This window comes from Mobula birostris, chromosome 8 (assembly GCF_030028105.1).
Source record: "Mobula birostris isolate sMobBir1 chromosome 8, sMobBir1.hap1, whole genome shotgun sequence".
Classification (NCBI taxonomy): domain Eukaryota; kingdom Metazoa; phylum Chordata; class Chondrichthyes; order Myliobatiformes; family Myliobatidae; genus Mobula; species Mobula birostris.
The window spans coordinates 86,720,888-86,742,494 of NC_092377.1; the positions used below are offsets into that span (position 1 = coordinate 86,720,888).

A 21,607-nucleotide genomic window follows, 5' to 3' on the forward strand; every position below is an offset into this window, starting at 1 on the left:
AATGTTTACAGTAGATTGAGTGTCAGTCAAGTAGACTGTTTAATCCTGGATGGTTTTGAACTTCATCAGTATCATTAGACTCTTATCCAGCTACACAGAATATTTCATCATACTCCTGACTTGCACCTTGTAGAGTGTAACTGAATGTTAGGCTTTGGGGTGTTAGAAAGTGAGTCACTTAACACAGACTCTGACCTATTCTTGTAACCACAATACTTATGGCTAGTCTAGATGAGTTTAAGATCATTGATGATGGTGCAAATTCAGCAGTAGTAATGTGGTCTAGTTCTTGCTGCATTCAGGAATAGAATGTTTCTCTGTCTGAGGTATTACAAATAGAATTGGACATTGTGAAATTATCAAACATCTCTACTTTTCTTCACCATCAGCTGAAGACAGTTGAGTTTAGCACACTGGCCTGCAATAATGCCCAGGGAACAGGAAGGTTGACTTCCAGCAATGACTATCAAACTGTTTATTTTATTTTATTATATTAGTGAACCAACAGCATTGATAACACTACTAGGAGTGAAAGGTAGATTTAACATAACATACAGTGAAATTGAGATTAGAAATCCAGTAGACCAGGAACTAGTATGATCCTCAGTCTTCAACTAGTATGAAAGCAGCAATATTGACACTTCTATCAAGATAGAAGTATAACTTAAACTTATTATTAGCTAAAGTCAGCAAGTAAAACGAAACATGACTAGACATGTACCTCTCCTCACCTCACCTCATATTTCTTAAATCAACAAATATCTATCAACCCCAGATTTAATATTAACAATTTACCAAGCATCAATTGACCTTTATGAAAAGAGTTCCAAATTTCTACCAGCCTTTGCATGCTGGGGCTGTTCACTAATTTTACTACTGAAGGGCTTGCTTCATATTTTTAAGAGCAGATCTATATGTTCCAACCAGCAAAAATCAATTTCCCCATCTACCCTTACTGTTTCCTGTAATATATTGAAAATGCCAACAAAATTACAACTCAACCACTTAAAATCCAAAGTATAAACATCCATTTATCAATCACAATGACATCAGTGAAAAATGTCATATTGTTACGGGATAAAGGAGGTTAAAATAATCAAGATGCCCATGTAATCCATACATTCTCAACGGAAAGTAGGTGAATAAAAATCTACTGTTGCTGTTCATTGAAGCAATTTTAGCTTCCAGCAAGATGCACTTTGGTTGGAATAGGGCATGTAATTGAAGCTGAAAAGCTGTGAAGAGTGATGCATCATTGGAAAATGAGGATATTGGCATTTTCCCCTACATCAGAGCTAGAAAAATCTAGAGGACATAAATTTAGGATAAGGAGTAAGTGATTTAGAGAAGATCAAAGGGGGACCTTGATCACCTGGAGCATATAGAACGGTACAGCACAGGAACAGGCCCCTTAGCCCACAAAGTATGTGCCAAACATGATGGCAAATTAAACCAATCCCTTCCACTCGCACATGATCCATCTCCCTCTGTCCCCTGTATTTTCGTTGGCTATCTAAATCCTCTCAAACACAACAGTATGCTTTTAAATGCCACTATCATATCTGCATTCACTCACAGACATCGTATACATTCCATACAATGGAGAGTACCTGGAAAACATTGCTGGAAAGAGCAGCAGAAGCAGAATTATTGACAGCAATATACAGTATAAATATGTGCCTAAGACTTTTGCACAGTACTGTACAGTTTCTAGATAGGCAGCTGAATCCTCTAGGCATAGAGGACGACAGGCCAAATGCTGGAAATTGGCCCACTGGTCAGCATGGGCATGGTGGGCCAAATGATCTGTTTCCATGCTGTATGACTCTATGTCACTCCCTTAGATAACAACACCACAACAAAGTCTAAGGCCTTGGAATGGCAAGCTTAGGAAGTACTCAGCAGGTTCATCTGATTTTCAACTATTTTCCTGATGATTGATGCAGGCCTCCTTCAAAACAGTCCAGGCAGCAGAAACACTATTTCAGCATGCCTTCTGTGTCTATGTATCATTACTTTGTTTTATGCAGAGTACCCAGGATTTATATGGGTTGGATACATGATCTACCATGTAAAATGGTCAGTAAGTATCTTGTAACTGAGCTGGTATTCTTTGGTTTGCTATTATACGAGAGATGATTGATAAGTTTGTGGCCTAAGGTAGAAGGAGTCAATTTTAGAAAACCTAGCACATTTATTTTTCAACGTAGTCCCCTCCTACATGTACCCACTTAGTCCAGTGGCCGTGGAGCATACGGATCCCTTGTTTGTGGAAGTGGTCCACAGCAGGGGTGATTGATAAGTTCGTGGCCTAAGGTGGAAAGAGATGAATTATTAACTTCAAACTTTCTGCATTATCACTCAGAGAGTCGAACTGCACGTGCATGTAATGAGAGTGTCTTGGACCTCCAGGTGGTCCACAGCAGGGGTGATTGATAAGTTCGTGGCCTAAGGTAGAAGGAGAGGAGTTATACAGCTCTCATTACATGCACATGCAGTTCAACTCTTTGAGTGATTATGCAGAAAGTTTGAAGTTAACAACTCATCTCATCCTACTGTAGGGCACGAACTTATCAATCACCCCTCATAGTTCAAAAACAACTACCACAGCAGACTTCCATTTGAATGAAGATATTATTACGACTGATGGAGCATCAGGCATCATTTTGCTGATTTGGCTTTTGGCCAAATTCTGACTTGATATTGAAGGACTGAATTCCCTATTGCTTCCAGTATAAGATAAAATTTACATAGGTACAGCTATATTTAGTATGTCTACATTGGCACATTGCCATTCTTGCAAAGTGACTTGCAAATTAAAAGAAATTGACTCTTTTTGTACAAAGAGAATTTCAATGACCCCTCATTGTGGTAGCTGGGTGAAAACCTGCAAGATGTTGTGAATATCTCCAGTTCTAGCCTAAAAGGAACTGAGTATGCTCATGTCAGTGTCCTGGTTTAAATAAGCTGTTTACAAAAATGCCACATTTCAACTCAAATATCTTTTCAAAACTGCAAATATCTTAGTACTTCTTCTTTGTTCTCTGATTTGCTCTCTGAAACCCTTTTGTGGATATCGATCTCATCTGCTCATTCAATCGTGTTATATTCATGTTATAACCATGTTATAATCATGTTATAACCATGTTATATTATGGATCTGTTGCTTTGCAGCAGCAGATTGCCAGACCTAATTTAATACAACTATAAATTTGGAATGGTTCAGAGTGCAGTTGTTTGCTTCAATTATTTGCATGACTTTTTTCCTTTCTCTTGTGCATCAAGTGTTGGTCTTTTATTTTTATTCTTTCTTTCTTTAATTGGGTTCTTTCAGGTCCACTGCTTTATGGCAAGTAAATCACAAAGTTGTATAATTTATGCTTTCTTTGATAATAAATGAATCTGGAATCTTGAATCTTGAATTACAATAAGAAATACTTTTGAAGATGTTCTCGATGCTGGGGAGGTTAGTGTCAATGATGGAGCTGGTTGAGTTTGCAACTTTCTGCAGCTTTTTCCAATCCTATGAAGTAGCCCCTCCATACCCAACAATGATGCAACCAGTTAGAATGCTCTCCACATTGCAGCTGTAGAAATTTGCAAGAGTCCTTGGTGACATATTAGTCTTTGAAGTCTCCTCAAACTACGAATCACATATAGCCGCTGTCGTACTTTCTTTGTAATTGCATCAATATGTTGGGCCCAAGATAGATCCTCAGAGATGTTGACAACCAGGAACTTGAACCTGCTCACACATTCCACTACAGATCACTCAAGGAGGACTGGTGTGTGTTCCCTTGACTTCCCCTTCCTGAAGTCCACAATCTTTTCCTTGATCTTACTGACGCTGAGTACAAGATTGCTTTTTCAAGATCATTAAACCAGTTGATCTGTCTCACTCCTGTATGACTTCTCGTTACCATCTGAAATTCAGCCAAAAATTTGTCATTGGCAAATTTATGGATGGTGTTTGAGCTGTGTCTAGCCACATAGTCGGGTGTACAGAGAGAGTAGAGCAGTGGACTAAACATGCATCCTTGAGGTGCACCAGTGATGATTGTCAGTGAGGAGGAGATGTTATTTCCTATCTGCACTGACTGTGGTCTCCTGATGTGGAAGTCAAAGATCCAGTTGCATTGGGAGATACAGAGGCCCAAGTTTTGGAACTTGTTGATTAGTACTGAGGGTATGATTGTGTTGAACGCTGAGCTGTAATCAGTAAACAGCAGCCTGAGGTCTTTTGCTATTGTCCAGGTGATCCAAGACTGAATAGAGAAATCTGTGAGATTGCATCCACTGTAGACTTATTGTGGAAATAGGCACATTTGCAGCAGGTCCAGGTCCTTGATTAGGCAACAGTTGATGCTGGGCATGACCAACCTCTCAAAGCAGTTCACCACAGTAAATGTGAGTTTAGCTGGGCTATGGTCATTGAGGCAGCTCACCCTACTCTTCTTGAGCACTGGTATGACTGTTGCCCTTTTGAAGCAGGTGGGAACCTCAGGCTGCAACAGTGAGACACTAAAGATGTCCTTGAACACTCCTGCCAATTGGTTGGCACAATTTTTCAGTGCCCTTCCAGGTACACCATTGGTTCCTGATTCTTTTCAAGGGCTCACCCTTATGAAAGAGTGCCTGACGTCGGCGTCCAAGACAGAGATTACAGGGTCACTGTATGCTGCAGGGATTCACACAGATGTAGTTTTATTTTCCCTTTCAACGCATACATAAAAGACATTTAGCTCATCTGAGACTGCTCATCTGGCCACAGGGGAACCCTGCACTGATTTCTTAATCCCCTCACCTCTCCTTACCACCCATCTACTGTCCAACACCTGTACTCTTGGTGTAATCATCTTTTTAAAAGTCTCACCTATAATGGCTTCAGCCTCCCAGATGATCCTGAATACACCCAGTCAGTCAAGAGCTGAAGTTGGATGCCCTTCCTGCAGATGTAGTCATCAGGGAAACCATCAGGTATCCTAAAAACCCACATCTGACAGGAGGAGCATTCCATCCTGACTACTCTAAATTAAAAAAAAGGCTTCCCTCTTCATAGCTGTGCCTCTGCCCGTTCTCGTCGAGCCCTATTAAACCAAAGACTTCCCACTCTATCACTGGCACACTCTGCTTGGTCCTACCTTCCTTTTATTTGCCGTTGAGTTTAGGCCTCTGCCACGAACACTTACTGTACATCCAGAGCCGAAAAAGACCAGTCTTACTCGAAGCTGCTCCTTTCGTTTTTTTTTTTCTTTTTCCTCCCTCCCTCCCTCCCTCCCTCCCTCAGGTCTCTGACACCAACACTTACCGTGCCAGAGCTGCTGAAAAAAGCAATGGCTTACAAAACCTGCCAAAGCTGACGTGATCTGATCCTGTCTCTAACTTAAATCGGAATTGTTTTCTTACTCTTAAAATAGCCTTCCATAGGTTATACCTGGACTTCTTATATAGTTCTGGATCACCGCTTAAATGTCACAGATCTAACTCTCAGGAGACTACGAATCTCTTGCTTCATCCACGGCTTTTGGTTTTGGTATGTCCGGTACGTTCGCCACTCATCCACAAAGGTCTTGATGAAGGCACACACTCATCCACAAAGGTCTTGATGAAGTCAGTGACAACTGTGGCGTATTCATTCAGATCTGAAGATGAATCCCTGAATATTGTCTAGTCTACCATCTCAAAGCAGTCCTGTAAGTGCTTCTCTGCTTCACTTGATAAGACCTTCTTGGTCCTCACCACTGGTGCTGATGTCTTTAGTCTCTGCCTACACACCGGAAGTAGAAGTACAGCCAGATGATCAGACTTTCCAAAGTGCAGGTGTGGGACAGCACAGTAAGCCTTCTTGATCATGGTATAACAGTGATCAAGTGTGGGTGCTCCTCTGATTCCGCAGGTGATATGTGGTCAAGTAATGTAGCATTTTTAGGAAGTATCAAGTACTTTTGAAGTTGCAACATCAACCCAAAGAAGTAAATGACAATGTTATACATCCAAAATGCTGGAGGAACTCTGAAGGCCAGGCAGCATATGTGGAAAAGAGTAAACAGTCGACGTTTCAGGCTGAGACCCTTCATCAGGGCTCATGAAGGCAGTCCTGATGAAGGGTCGTGGCTTGAAACATCAACTGTTTACCCTTTTCCATAGATGCTGACTGGTCTGCCCATTTCTACCAGTGGAAGAGAAGTACTTTCTTTCATTCACTTTGCTTGTGCTTACATTCATTTCATCATATTGCATACAAACTTGTATCTCTATGTCATCTAGATGTGCTGTGAGCAAGAAATGGCATGCAGAATTCAGTACGTGTCCTCCTTCCCCACCTAAATCCTGGGCAATCCATTCAAAGTCTCTAAATTCACCAGTCATTATGTTAAATTGTTAAAGTAAAGGAACACCTGTAAAACGTGTACTCAGATTGGTGGGGTACATATCTGGTTCTGCCCTTCAAATGAGTATGTGATTTCCCATGCAAGCAGACTCTTTATTATGATGGTATTTCCTAAGGCTCCACTCAAATATTGGTTTGTGTACTAAAGTATAGTTCTGGCACTCTAGATAGTTGTATCGAATGGATTGAATGGATTAGACTGTAGTTCTATGTTTCAGTTCTATGTTTTTTTTTGTATTCCCACCCATTCTTTCTTGTTGGATACTGGTGGGTTGGGGGCAGGGCCAGACTTTAGGCAGGGCTAGGCTGGACTGCAGCCCAGGGGCCAGAGCTGCAGAGGGGCCCAAAATAGGTAGCTATCATCATGGCGGACAAAAAAAATACAAGAGTGGAGCACAGAAAAGAAAAAAGAAACAAGGAAAAGAGGACTGTGAGAAAGAAGCATTAAAAAAGACATTGAATTTGACAGAATTTTTTAAACCTGTTCTCAATGATGCAGCAGTACCATCGCTCTTGCCACAGTCTGAGACTGGTGGACAAATGGAGACTTGTTCAACAGCGAGCACTAGCACCAGCGTTAGCATAGGACCACCGTCAGCAGCTAACGTTGAAGAGGCAGAGAGCATGATTTTGGGATTCCTGACCACAGAGGGCTCCGAACAACCAAGTTGGGCCGCCATTAATGTTAACGTTACTGCTACTGAGGATCCTTACAGCACTGAATCTGCTTGCTGGGGAAAGAAAACATTAGAATATTCAGTCCCAGCATACTGGGCTAAGAAAGGGCCGGAGTCCTGCCAGAATAAGGATGTGGATATCAAAGCTTCGGAACGAGTATACAAACAGCAGAGATGGTTTTTTCTCCAAATTTCACTTCAAACGCAAGCTCATAAATGGTGAGTACATATCAAGGCAATGGCTCTTATATTCCCCTTCCACTGGCTGTGTGTTTTGTTTTGCATGTGGCATCTTCAGTGATGGTAACTGTCAGTCCATCTTCGAAACTGGCTTTAGCGACTGGAAACATGCCGCTGCGCGCATAGGAGAGCATGAAAATAGCGAACACCACATGAAAATGATACTGACCTATGTTACACTAGCGTCTGACAGCGGAAGAATAGATACAGAACTGCAAAAACAGTTCGAGTCAGAGTGTGTCTACTGGACCGACGTATTGAGAAGAATGGTGGTGGTTTTGACGAATTTGGTCGAGAGGGGATTGGCTATCCAAGACTCCAATGACATATTTGGCAGGCCTGATAACAGCAACCACATGGGCATTCTAGAGGTAATAATTGAGCTTGACTCATTTTTGAAGGCGCACATACAGAAATTTGAAAATGCAGGATCAGGCACCCCATTCATACCTTTCACCTAAAACATGTGAGGAGTTTATTGAGCTCATGAGCGATCGAGTTCTGTCAGAGATCGTTAGTGAAGTCAAAATGGCCAAATACTTTTCTATTGGCATCAATTCATGCACAGGTGTTGCAGACGTAGAATAGCTCACATTCATTTTATGTTATATGTCAACTGGTGGAAACATTCAGGAGCGATTCTTATGATTTCTACCCATTGAAAGCCACACAGGGGAGGCTTTATATGAGTCTGTGCTCAAAGTTTTAGGAGAGATGAATATTGCCATAAGCAACCGCAGGGGTCAGTGCTATGACAATGCTGCAAGTATGTCTGGTGCATACAAAGGCTTACAATCCCGCATCAAGGAAATCAATCCACTTGCTGAGTGGGTTCCACGTGTAGCACACACATTGAATCTTGTTGGAATCAACAGTGTCAACTGTTGTGTTGAAACAGCTGATGCTGTCCTTCAAACTAAGAATCTGCATTACTTTCTGTCCTCCCTCTTAAGGCCTATAAGTTTATAGCCTACGTATTGTACTAAACCAATGTTTTGGTCCACAGCTTTGATATTTAGGACCAGTATGACCTTTGCTCTTGTTCTTGCCTTTTTTTTGCTTGGTACAGCAGCATTTTACGGTATCGGCAGGGGCCCATCAGGGCCTCCAGCCCAGGGGCCCCGGCCCAACTAAATCTGGCCCTGGCTGGGGGTTTGGGGTTTGATGTTCTTGTTGCTGTTTCACTGTATGGACGATATATTAGCTTTTTGTGTGAAGGAGAGTGTTGGGGGTTTGGGGTTTGATGTCTTTGTTGCTGTTTCTCCGTGTGGGCGATCTGTTAGTTTTAGTGAGAAGGATGGATTTTGGGGGTGGGGTTAGTTAGGGTTTGCGAGTTTTTGTTTTTTTTTGCAGGGGAGGGTGAAGATTGATGGCTCTTTTTCTCCAACTACTTCCGTGGTTTTTCTGTATTTTATGGCTATCTGGAGAAGAGAAATCTCAGAGTTGCATTCTGCATACATGCTTTCCTTTGAACTACTGATATAGCTGAATCTTAGTTCTGTTGATACTTTACGGGGAGAATTCATGACTTCCCTTTTAACATGTGTATTTATTGCTTTCTACCATTCTGTTTTATTCTATGAATTATCTAAATAATTCTTTTTTTAAAACCAGTTAATCATTTGGACAGTAATTCAATAAGACAATGCAATTTATCAACCAAGTTAATTGGAAAGGTTTTTCTCATATATGCAGACTACCGTCTAGAATTATGACTATGAATCTGATTAAATTTGTCATTTAGAAAGCAGTATCTATTTTAACAACAGATTCCTGAAAAACAAAAAGAAAAACAAGCAAATGACGATGAATTTTAAAGTGTGCTGTACTGTTAAAGTAATAATGCTATGTGTTGAACTTAAAAAAGGAAAATACTTCCTGGAGTAAAGATAAGAATTCAAACTTGCACTGAAAATTCCATGAAAAATTATTTGCAGTAATGAAAGCAGAAGTAATTCTATAATAGATACACCAATGTTACTCCAACATATTAAACCAGAATGAAGCTCATCACCACTGAGACTTCCGTACCTATTCACAATATGGGAACTAATATCATCAAAATCTTACTGAATTTACATATCTGTTGTTCAAGGTTTACATCAAGGTTCTGATCATCATTCTGTGATAAGGTGGTAATATGCCTAAGGTTCAATGTAAGAATGGAAAATTGCAATTTGTAATTTCTCGATGGTGAGGTGAGGATCTAAAGTTGCACAAAAATACCAACCAGGCAGCCATGACTACAACATCATAAGCCAAACATATAAATGTTTCGAGATGATAAAAGGATGAACATTGATCTGTGTACCATTTGTTAGTGTTGCAGCATACACATATATTCATATTCCTCAAGCACTGATATTAGAATTCTCGTTTTTTTGTGAAACAGCAATTAAAAGCCAAAGGCTCATGAATATGGTTGGCATCCTGTACATTCATTAACATTGACCATCACACTGCCATATCTTTTCTACATTTCTTATCACCCACCTTACCCACTCTGATTTGTTTTGATGGGGCATTAATGCCAAGTTGTTCTAATGGATAGATAATCTGTCGTCTCCGGCGCACAGGAACAAGAAAGTGAAGAGCAGATGTCAGAGAATGCGCATGTGGACTCTGCAGATGAAAGTAATGGTTTTTATAGTTACTTAACTGTAAAACATTGTAAAGATACATAATTAGTTTCACAGCGAATAAGTGTGAAATTTACAAATTAGAAATGGAGTAGGCCACTCAGCCCCTTAAGACTACTTTGCCATTCGATAAGTTTATGGTTAATCTAAATGTAACCTCAATTCTACATTCCAGATAAGTCCTGATCATGGTTTTATTCTTCTTGCTAGTCAAGAATCTATATACCTCTTTCTTAAAATATTCAAAGATTTTGCTTTAACCATCCTTTAAGTTCCAAAGACCTAAAATTTGACCTCACCCCTATCGTACTTTGGTGAGTCTATATTTTTAAACAGTGAACCCAGTTCTACTTTCTCCCAAAATGAGGAAATATCCTTTTCACATCCATCATCTCAGGGTAATAACACGTTTCAAGAACGCTTAGGCCAAAGTATTTAATGTAACACAGATGTTTGAGAATTTTTTTCCATATAATGGTCACAGATGAACTTAAATATGATGCAGGCATAATGATATTACAGTTTTCTAAAACTACACAAAAATGTAGGCTCTGTAGCAATATAAGGCAGTTAATAAATGGAAAGTTAAATCTTTATGAAAACTATTCACAAAATTGTGTGGGTACTTTGCAGACAAAATCTTCTACACATGGAGTGGAATATTTCAGAACAATGAAGTACAGTTTTAAAATACGATATATAAATAATCTATAAATATTACATTATTTTGACTATTAAACACTATTTTGACATGTTTTTACCTTATTAGGTAAAGATTTTGGATAAACAGGATAGTAAAGACATGACTTTAAAGTAATCCGGAGTATCTCTTTGAGAAAATGTTGGGTATAGTGGTAGAAAATTGGGTTTAAAGCAAAGTGATGGAGATGTCCATGTTCTTCACATTGGTGATGATTGAAGTAGATGAAATTTTCAATGTTATAATGTGAACGGATATATTCAATATCCTGCAAAAGCAAAAAAGTAATAATGAACAGAAAGCAGAATAAAGCAGGCAAAAATAGTAACATCAAGATTTTAAGCACCACAATTTAATCTGTGGATGAAAATCTCAAACATAACTGACTTTCTACTGCATTTAATCAATATTCTGTTTATTTCTGACTAATCTGTAACTGCCCTGGAAAAGGTGGTAATGAACCACCTTCTCAACCTGTGGCAGTACTTCTGACGAAGTACTTGCAGTGTTATTAATTATAGGGTGCCAGGATTTAGACTCATTGACAATGAAAGACTAGCAATAGATTTCCAAGGTGCGATGGTATGCAGCTGGAAGAGGAACCTGTGAGTAGTAGTGTTTTCATGCACCCGCTGCCTTCATCTTTCTTACTGAAAGAGATCATGCACTTCAGAGGTTATATTGAAGTGGCCTAGGCAAATAACGACAGTGCATTTCACCAATGGTACACACAACAGCAACAATGTACTAGTGGTGGTGCAGGTAATGAAGGTCTTCAGACCTGAAGAAGGGTCTCGGCCTGAAAAATCGACTGTGTCATTTCCATGGATGATGCTTGGTATGCAGAGTTCCTCCAGCATTTTGTGTGTTTTGCAGTGAATGTTTAGAGTGGTTGATGGGATCAATGAAGCTTTGCCAAACATCTTCCAATTTATTGATACCATAGTTATCCTAGGAAGTTGAGAATATTTTATCAAATATTGTACCCAAGCCATTCGCCACAAGATACCTAGCCTCTGGCCTGCTTCTGCAACACTGTTTTTATGTGCATGGTCCAGTTACATTTTGGGTTAATGGCAACTCCACAGTACTTTGACAGTGGGGAACACAATGATGGCAGTGTTATTAAATGTCAGTGGGAGGTAGTCAACTTCTCAATTGTTGGAGATGGGCATTGCCTGGCACTTCTATAGAACAAATGTTACTTGTCAATAATCAGCCCATGCCTGAATGTCATATAGATTTCATTTGCTGAAGAGCTGAGAATTAAATTGGACATTGTTAAATCATCAGCCGTCATTCTCATCTCTGACCTTATTTTGGAAAAAAAGTCATTGATGAAGCTACTAAAGAAATATTAGGCCTACAGCACCATCTTGAAGACAGCCTGGAGCAGGGGTGATTGATCTCAGATGACCACAACCAAATTCATTTGTGTGGAGATTGAAATCCAAACACTGGAGAATAACTCTAACTATCGGAGGCATAGATATTATGGTTATTTTGTGTGATTTTGATATTACCTGGAGGTTTGATCAACAGAAATGCAAATCAAGGATAACTGGGAGAAAAATTTGGGCCAATTTTTATATTTTGTGATAGTTCCTTCCCTTCCATAAAATTTGGTATATCTGAATATATATCATATTAACGATGCACCTAGATTTCCCATTGTAAAGAGCTTTAAAATATATCTTACTTAACCCAGTCTAAAAGAAACTCCAGATGCTTGAAATTTGAAATAATAACATAAAATATACTCAATAGGTCAGGCAGTTCTGATGAAAGGTTATCAACCTAAAATATTAACTCTATTCCTTAATCATAGATGATACATGACTGTTGAGTATTTTCAGAATTTTCCATTTTGTTTGGAACGATCAGTTTATGTCAAATCTCTTGATCTGATATCCTCCTTGTAAATGTTACAGAACTTTTATTGTGCCTCTATAACCTTTGTACAATATGAAGACAAGAACTATGCAATGTTCTTCAAATATACTCTATTTAAGGTTAAGTATGAACTTAATCTTCTTGATTTTCATTTCTATCCTTGGTATTTTTGATCTGCTGATTATTACTTTATTAATCTCCATTGTTACTGTTTGTTGATTATTGATTACTGTTTCTTTATTCATGGATGCCTCGAACACTTTCAGACTCTAAACAGGACACAGTTATTTATCCTTTCTCCTCCAAACAAATGCACCTCACAGTTTCCTATACTAAAATTTATCTTCCAATTAAACAGCCATTCCACAAATTTATGGATTATATCTTAAACCTCTAAGATACATTTCATGAAGAATTTAATTACAAATGTATTTAACTTTTAGCTTTCAGCAATGATAAGAAACTGGCAGTAACAGAGTACTGACAGGCATTTAAATAAATATATGAGTAACGGGTTACTGCTCATGTACAGCAGTTTGAAATCATCAGTGAGAATTAAAATGGCCTTCAGATGTATATTTGGATATTCAGTATGTCCATTCATGTAAATCATTGTAAGATGTACATGAAAAATAATGTAACTAGGTGATATTCATTGACCTTTCACCTTAGTAACACCCCAAGATCAATTCATTGAAGTAAATTTATGAAGACTCAAGCTATTTTTTCCATTTCTTCTAAATGTCATTAATATTTAATTAATGCTGCCCTGTTATTACCCTCTAACCTACATTATGCAAGGGTGTTATCTCTATAGATATTCTGATTTTAGGGCATTGTGCCAGCTCCAGTTATCAGGGCAAAAAAGTGAAAGGAGATGAACAGAGAAAAAAATTATTTTGAACTGGACCAACTGGGTGTAATGTCCTTTGCCAGTTCATCTGTAATGTTGCAAATATATGATCAGATAAAATTTACGTTAACTCAATCTTAGTTCATTTGTAGTGGTGGATGTCAAAGCCACATAATTTGATTTAATGGGTTTCTTTGTCAGTAAATTACAATAGATACACATTTTTAAAATGATCATATGTGTTAGATCTATCAGCTGAGATATAACATGTTAAACAAACCAGCAGGAGGAACGTGGGCCACTAGATATTCAAAACAATGCAAAAATACTTCCAAAACTCTATTGGAATATACTTCCTTTGTACAAATGTTTGACACATATATAAGCCAATAACGACAATGGAGTGGGTGATAAGCAATGCTCAGAATAATGATATATATACCAACACATCTGAACCTTTCTCCAAATTCAAACTTTTCCAAGTGAAATATCCACCAACATATTTATATAATAATACATCTTTAATACATTCCAAATAGTGATTTGCTTATTTCACCAGTGGATAAATAGTCAGCATGTATTTAATGACATTTCTAAAAGTAGTCAATACCTCTTCATTCCTGATGACGGCAACCCCCACAATTTCCGATAAAACGTCAGCCACAATTACCTGAATTGGAGTTCCATCCTGATAAAATAAAAAGCAGAATGTAACGACTAATTAAACTCTTAAGTAAACTAAGAAAAAGAAAAATTTTTGTGCTATCATATAGTTAAAAATTTGGAGTGGATGAAAATGACAAATATGAAGGAATTTAGACCTAACTGACTAAATCTGAAATATAGACAATTACATTAAAATAAATAAAACATTCTCAAGCTCCTTGGCATTAATTGATACCTGTTTTTACTATAATTTGTATTTCTGAATGATACTATAAAATTGTTGTTGGGCAAAGAAATGCCATCAGCTCTATCATTCCATATTTAGGAGAAGAAATTTGATACATTGCAAGACAAATTTCTGTGAAGGTATATTCAGAAAGAAAAGTCAGGAACTTCCTGCACTGTAAAATCAGCATTTTATTTTTTTCTGGGACACTAACTCATGGAGGTAGCCAGTAATACACAGTAGATTCCAGTTAATTGGGACATTGGGGCCAGTATTACATTGGAGCAGCAGCCCCAACTAGTCGAAGCTTCATGGAAATAGTTAAAAAGGAATAAAAAAAAGGACAAACTACTATTTAACTGAGTAACAAACTATGTATTTAAATAAAATACAGAATTATACTCTGCCTATGAAACTGTGCATTAGTTTCTGATAGTTATTGATGGAAGAATTCATCCAGTGTACACTGTCGTGTTCTTTTGATTGACTGTAAACAAATAAAATCAACATAGAAACCTAAAGCAGATAATGGACTACCTTTATACAATACATTCGAAGATTGCATTCTCCAAATCTTAATTTTAATTGTAACATTCAAGCTGACTATCAATACCTTCAAATTCTTCATAGTGCCTAACTAGTTGAAGTAGTGAAATTGCTTCATTTTCACCTCTAGCTGTTTTTAGTATCTCTGAGCCTGAAAGCTTGAAACTGCAGTGAGCAAAACGGTTCTGAATTGTCTTACTGCTTATTCCTCACCAGCTATCAGTGACAAAAATTATTGCTGTATGAACAAAAATGCACACAACTGGCACTATTTAAAAACTGTACGATCTAAGCACAGTATAGTGTCTACAGGCCACACAAGTAGAAGCCACTGAAGCTAATTAGAAACTGTTTGGCAACAGCCTCCAGTCCCAATTAATTGGCATATTGACCCAAATAAACAACCCAATAAAGAATCCCAGAAACTTTTGTGATGAGTTTTTGTTCTTTAAGAACCTCTGCAATTTTTTTTCTATGCATGAATGGCTCACAGATGATGTGGGCCTTTCACAAAGAAGTGGACCTTTGCAGAGCACGCAAGTCCTGTTTTATTGTTACTTAATAATAATTTGCTTGACAGGCCATAGAGATTCTTGTTGGAAATTCACCTCAGCAAATATTCTTTCATTTAACTATTACCTTTCATAGTGGCTCTCTACATTTTCTGATGATATCCCACTCTGATTGCAAGTCTGACACATGTTCCCCCAATCGGGAGTAATACCCTGAGACTCCACTCCCCCTCCTGGACCTCTCTCCTTGACAGTTAATTCTTTCCCTTACAACAGTGTTATGAATCAGCAGCAATGGAGATAAATTTGAGTTGAGTTTTTATAAAATAAACAACGACATTTATTAACCTCTACTCAAATTAACATGGAACAGTAAACGAACGATTAACTTAAATGGATGTTAATAGCGTTACGCTTCTATAGTTATCAAACGATCAAACTTAAAGAAAATTCTCAACAGATCTCATTTAAGCACAGTCTTAAGGTGGTAGTTTAATAAGTCCATATGATTTATGAAATAACCGAGAGGAGAGACTTCCCGAACCTTGCGATGAAGAAAAGTCAAAACTGCGGACACCGGTTCCAGCCGAGAAATACCTTTTCCGAAGTTATGATGCAGAATACGAGTTCTCAAAGTAACTGATCTTTCTGACAGAAGTGGTGATCACACAATACCCAAACTGTGTAAGGGTTACCAAAACGTGCGTGCCACGTACGGACGGTTCCAAATGTCAGTCACACCTGTAATGCACTGAATGCCGCTGGTTAACCCCAAACCCTTTGGGGTTTGTTCGGATTCTTCACTCTCACTCACTCTTCTTCTCTGATGGCGTACCTACCAACGGTGAGTTCCCACCAAAAACAAACTGTCTGTATCTTGTTTTACGGCAGTTGGCATCCAGCTTAATGGTGCATTACCGCCACCCTCTGCTCCAGAATGTGCACTAGACATACATTCTAAATCCCTTTACCCAATCGCGCGCACACGCGCGCACACACACACACACACATATATATATATACAAACCTACACTTCACCCTCCCATCTTTGACCAACCTAGTATCCTATTCCTGTTTATTCGTCATATTCTATGAAAAACCCCTGTACCCCTTAAAAACGCTAAAAATACCCGGACTTGTGCTCTCTCACCCATGTCCAGCAACCCTTTTAATGTGAATTCCTGCATCCCCAACTCCCTTAATTTATTTCTCATCATCTCTCTCTGTCTCCCATACTTCCTGCAACACAAAACTACATGTTCTACTGACTCCTCTTCCTGACATTCCTCACACAATCCTGTCTGGTGTTTCCCTATCATTTTCAATGTTTTGTTTAATGCACAATGCCCCAGCCTTAACCTAGTCCACACAATTTCCTCTCTTCTGTTTCCATTACCTACCCTAGTAACTGCAACACTCTTTTGTATTTGATATAAATGCCTCCCTTTCCCCTCCTTGTCCCATCTTTCTTGCCACATTCAGTTGACTTTTTCCCAGATTACACACTTAACCTCTGCTTTACTGATACTAATGTGCATTTCCACATTTTCTTTCTTTAACGCCCTCTTTGCCAACTCATCCACCCTCTCATTCCCCTTCACCCCTACATGTGTTGGAACCCATAGAAATTTTACCTGACGTCCCTGATTTGCAATTCTTGTAACTAACTGAAGGACTTCATAAAGTACATCTTGCCGACTGTTTGTGTGAAAAGACCTTAAACTTGCTAGAACTGAGGATGAATCTGAACATATCAATGCTTTGGCTTGTCTGGCTTTCTGCACCCATTGCAACGCAACCAACGCTGCCAGCATCTCCACTGTAAACACCCCTAACTTATTAGATGTTCTTCTGCTGATTCCAATTTCTTTTGCTGGTATTACCAACCCAAACCCTGTCACTCCTGTTTCAGGTTCCTTCGCACTATCCGTATAAATGTGAGTATAATCACTATACTTTTCCATCACATGACAGTTAAATGCATTTATCAAATCTGTTTTATATCTTTCTTTCCTTTTTACCTCTAACAAATGCCAGTCTATGTCAGGCCATACAAGCTTCCATGGAGCTACAACCGGATAAACTACTGAAGGACTTATCCTCAGATCAAATACTCCACATTCTTTCGCGATATCATTCCCTACCCGACTAAAGGTATCCCTCTGAAACCTCCCATTTTCCCAGCACTCCTGCAACACTCCTTTAGTAGGGTGAGAATCATTGTGCCCCTGCAAATTAGCCCAGTAGTTTGCCATCAGTTGCATCCTTCCTAGTTCCAAAGGCATTATTCCCATTTCTACCTGTAGGGCTGACACTGGTGACGTTTTAAAAGCCCCACTGCACACTCTCAAGGCCTGAGCCTGAATCACATCCAGTTTCCTTATAAGAGACCTAGCTGCTGATCCATATACTATATTTCCATAATCCAATACAGATCTTACTAAAGCCACATACATTCTCTTCAAAGCTGAACAACTTGCTCCCCATTCCCTACCAGTCAAACGTCTCATCACATTTATTACTTTTTTACATTTCTCCTCAACTTTCCTGATATGGTCTGCCCATGTTAATCGTGAATCAAATATAACTCCCAGAAATTTAAATGATATAACCCTTTCTAATTCAACCCCATACATCCTTAACTTCTTCCCTACCTCAACCCTTTTCCTGGTAAAAAATACAGTTTGAGTTTTATCTACTGAAAATCTACATCCCCAATCATAACTCCACTCCACCACTTCATCAATTGCTTCTTGTAGTTTCCTGATTATATGGTCCATGTTCCTGCCTCTTTTCCACAAGGCCCCATCATCCGCAAACAGTGACCTACCTATATCCACTGGTACCTTTGTGAAGACAACATTGATCATAATGATGAAAAGTAACGGGCTAATCACACTACCTTGAGGTGTGCCATTTTCCACTATGTACTGTTTTGATAATTCTGATCCAATCCGAACTTGAATTTTTCTACCAAACAAAAAATCTTTAATCCAATTAAAAACTCTCCCACCAACCCCCCATCTTGTGCAGCTTAATTAATAATCCTTCCTTCCACATCATATCATAGGCTTTTTCAATGTCAAAGAACACTGCCACTACTGACTCTCTATTTGCCTGGGCCTTCCTTATTTAAGTCTCTAACATAATCACTGAGTCCATGGAATTCCTTCCCTTTCTAAAACCCTCTGATAACTTGCCCTTTTCTCAAGCTCATATGATAACCTTTCTGTTATCATCCTTTCCATTATCTTACACATACTTGATGTTAATGCAATTGGTCTGTAGCTAGTGGGTTTTGACAGATCCTTGCCAGGCTTCCTTATTGGAATTACTACTGCTTCTTTCCATGCACTTGGTAATCTTCCCTCCTCCCATACTCTGTTATAAAAATGCAGCAACTTCAAGAGTGCTCCTTCTCCTAGATTTTTTAGCATCACAGAGCATATCAGATCTTTCCCTGGGGAGGTTGGTCTCGATCTCTTTATTGCTCTCACCATTTCTGCTAATGTAAATGGATCATCAATTATATCATCTGTTCCTTCTCTCCTGCTTAACACACCTGGGTGTTGGCTCATTATTCTTTCCCTTTTTCTTCTCCCTTCTTCAGACAAATTTTCTGAACTGTGTATCAGTACAAATGACTTGGCCATGACCTCAGCCTTATCTCTACTGGAGACTGCAGTTTCCTCCTCAGGTATCATTACTGGATATTCCCATTCCCTTCTATCCCCTCCCATCCTCTTAATCATTCCCCATATCTCTCCCACAGGTGTTGTTCTTCCTACCTTGTCGCAAAAACTCCTCCAACTTGCCCTTTTAGCTTGATGTATAGTTCTTCTCACCACTGCCTGTGCTTTCTTACATTGAACCAAATGCTGCATATTATGGGTTCTTTTAACTAGCCTGAATGCTCTATTTCTGTTTTTTACAGCCTGGCAACATTCCTCTGTCCACCATGGTACCAGTTTTCTATTCATCCTATTTTTACTCCTAGGTATAGATCCTTCTGCTGCCATGATAATTGCTGAAGTCACCTGACTGTTTAATTCATCTACATTTCCAGAAATATCAATCTTTGTCAACCCTTCTTCACTCAACTTCTGGAAATTACCCCAATCAGCTTTTTCAAACACCCACTTTGGGGTTCCGCCACCCGGTTTTACTTCAACTCCTTCACCCACTGAACACAAAACTGGGTAGTGATCACTGCCTACTGTTGAAGCAGTCCAAACTCCCCAGTTACTAATGCCAGCCAAGGTATTAGACACTAACGTAATATCTAACACTGACTCAGTTCCTGTTGTTATATCTATCCTTGTGCCGCTACCATCATTCATACACACCAAATCCCTTTCTTCCATCAAATCTTCAATTACCTTTCCATTTGGATCTGTAATCTGATCCCCCCATATTGTGCTATGAGCATTGAAATCTGCACACCACACTACTTTATGTCTGTTTTTTCCTTGTATCTTTAATAGGCTGTCCAAATCCAACCTTTTACATGGATTGTAGAAGTAAATTATAACCACTCCCTCCCCTCTCTCCAACTGTGGTCTCCCCTTATATACCAGTTAGAACATGCCATCATGTGACATCACGTCACCTCACTATCACAAGACAATTACATCATTCTAATGGCACAAGACTATTACATCATATTATAGCATCATATTCACGAGATACTCACGGGACAAGTGAACATACTTGTGACTGATCTATTTTCATTAATGTTTCAAAAATTAAATGCACCCCAATGTTTTTTTTAGTTGTCAACACTTCATTAAAAACTTCACCAGACCACATTTGGAGAACTGTGAGCAGTTTTGGGCCCCATATCTAAAGAAAGTATGTGCTGGCATTGGAGAAGGTCCAGAGAAGGTTTACGAGTATGATCCTAGGAATGAAAGGGTTAACATATGTGGAATCTTTGATGGCTCTGAGCTCTGATGAGAGAGAATTTAACTGAAACCCACTGATATTGAAGGGCCTCAACAGAGTGGATGTTTCCAATAATGGGTGAGTTTTGGACTCACAGCCTCAATATAGAAGGATGTCAGTTTAGAACAGAGGTGGGGAGGAATTTCTTTAGCCAGAGGGTAGTGAAACTATGGAATTCATTGCCACAGATATCTGTAGAGGCCAATTAATTGAGAATATTTAAAGGAGAGGTTGATAATATTCTTGATTAGCAATGGCGTCAAAGGTTATGGAGAGAAGGCAGGATATTGAGGTTAAGAGGGAAAATAAATCAGCCATGATTAAGTGGCAGAATAGACTTGGTGGGCCGAATGGCCTAATTCTGCCCATGTGGTCTTATGTTAAGAACAAAATGCTGAGGTTTGCATATTTTCCGAGTTGATAATGTTGCATTCAATTAAAAGAAGATGGGCTTACTGCTCTTGAAAATTTACATTTATATTGGAGAATCTGTAATCAAGAACACAGCTGATAATACTAATGTGGGAAATGAGGAAAATCAGTACTGAGGAGGATAGCATAAATTATAACGGCAGAATACACAACTAATTGTCAAAAGATCAACATAGATAAATGTTACAAAATCAGAAGCTAATTATTAATTAATTATTAATAATTATTAATTAACTAATTAAGCTAATTAACAGAAGCTAAGTAAGAGCTCGTTGGGCAGAGGGACAAAGAGGCCTTTAAGGACATGATGGGTTACAAAGTCCATAAAGAAGACAGCAAACCAAGCATTAGTATTTTTTCTAGAGGGATAGGACTGAATAATAGGGCCGAGCACTGATCCTTGAGAAACACCACAATTCATTCCATTTTTTAATAGCTAACCCTTTCTCCACCTCTCTACTGTTTTGAAGCCAGTGCATCATCTATTCTGCTTTGTTCCCTTACTTAACATTCTCTGATTTTTATTAGTCTATGGTGACCTTCTTGAAGTCTCTTGGTTACTAAATGACAATCTCCTGCTACCAATCACTCTTCCTCACCATGACCATAGCCAAATGCTAACACAAGCCCCCCCCACCCCCCACTGATCCTCATGCACCAAATCTTAGCTTATATAGTACGATTCTAGAAGTGAGCACTGAAAAAAACTCAGCAGGCCAGGCAGCATCTCTAGGAAGAGGTACAGTCGACGTTTCGGGCCGAGACCCTTCGTCAGGTCGGAAATTGTTAGTAGTTCAACCGATTTCAAATACATCTGCTACAGACTTATCAATAGTATTTTATTGCTTATATGGCCAATGTAGATAAATTTTCTGTGTATTATTTGTT

General features: G+C 38.8%; 1 protein-coding gene across 1 annotated transcript in view; it reads right to left on the reverse strand.

Annotated features, from left to right (window-relative positions):
- cfap61 (cilia and flagella associated protein 61) overlaps positions 1-21,607 on the reverse strand; it is a 177,344-nt gene that overhangs the window by 87,048 nt on the left and 68,689 nt on the right. Inside the window, exons 14-16 of the mRNA XM_072267103.1 lie at positions 14,004-14,081; positions 10,709-10,915; positions 9,802-9,930 (exon numbers count right to left, since the gene is read on the reverse strand). Of these exons, the coding sequence (XP_072123204.1) occupies positions 9,802-9,930; positions 10,709-10,915; positions 14,004-14,081 (414 nt within the window). The remainder of the gene's footprint in view (positions 1-9,801; positions 9,931-10,708; positions 10,916-14,003; positions 14,082-21,607) is intronic.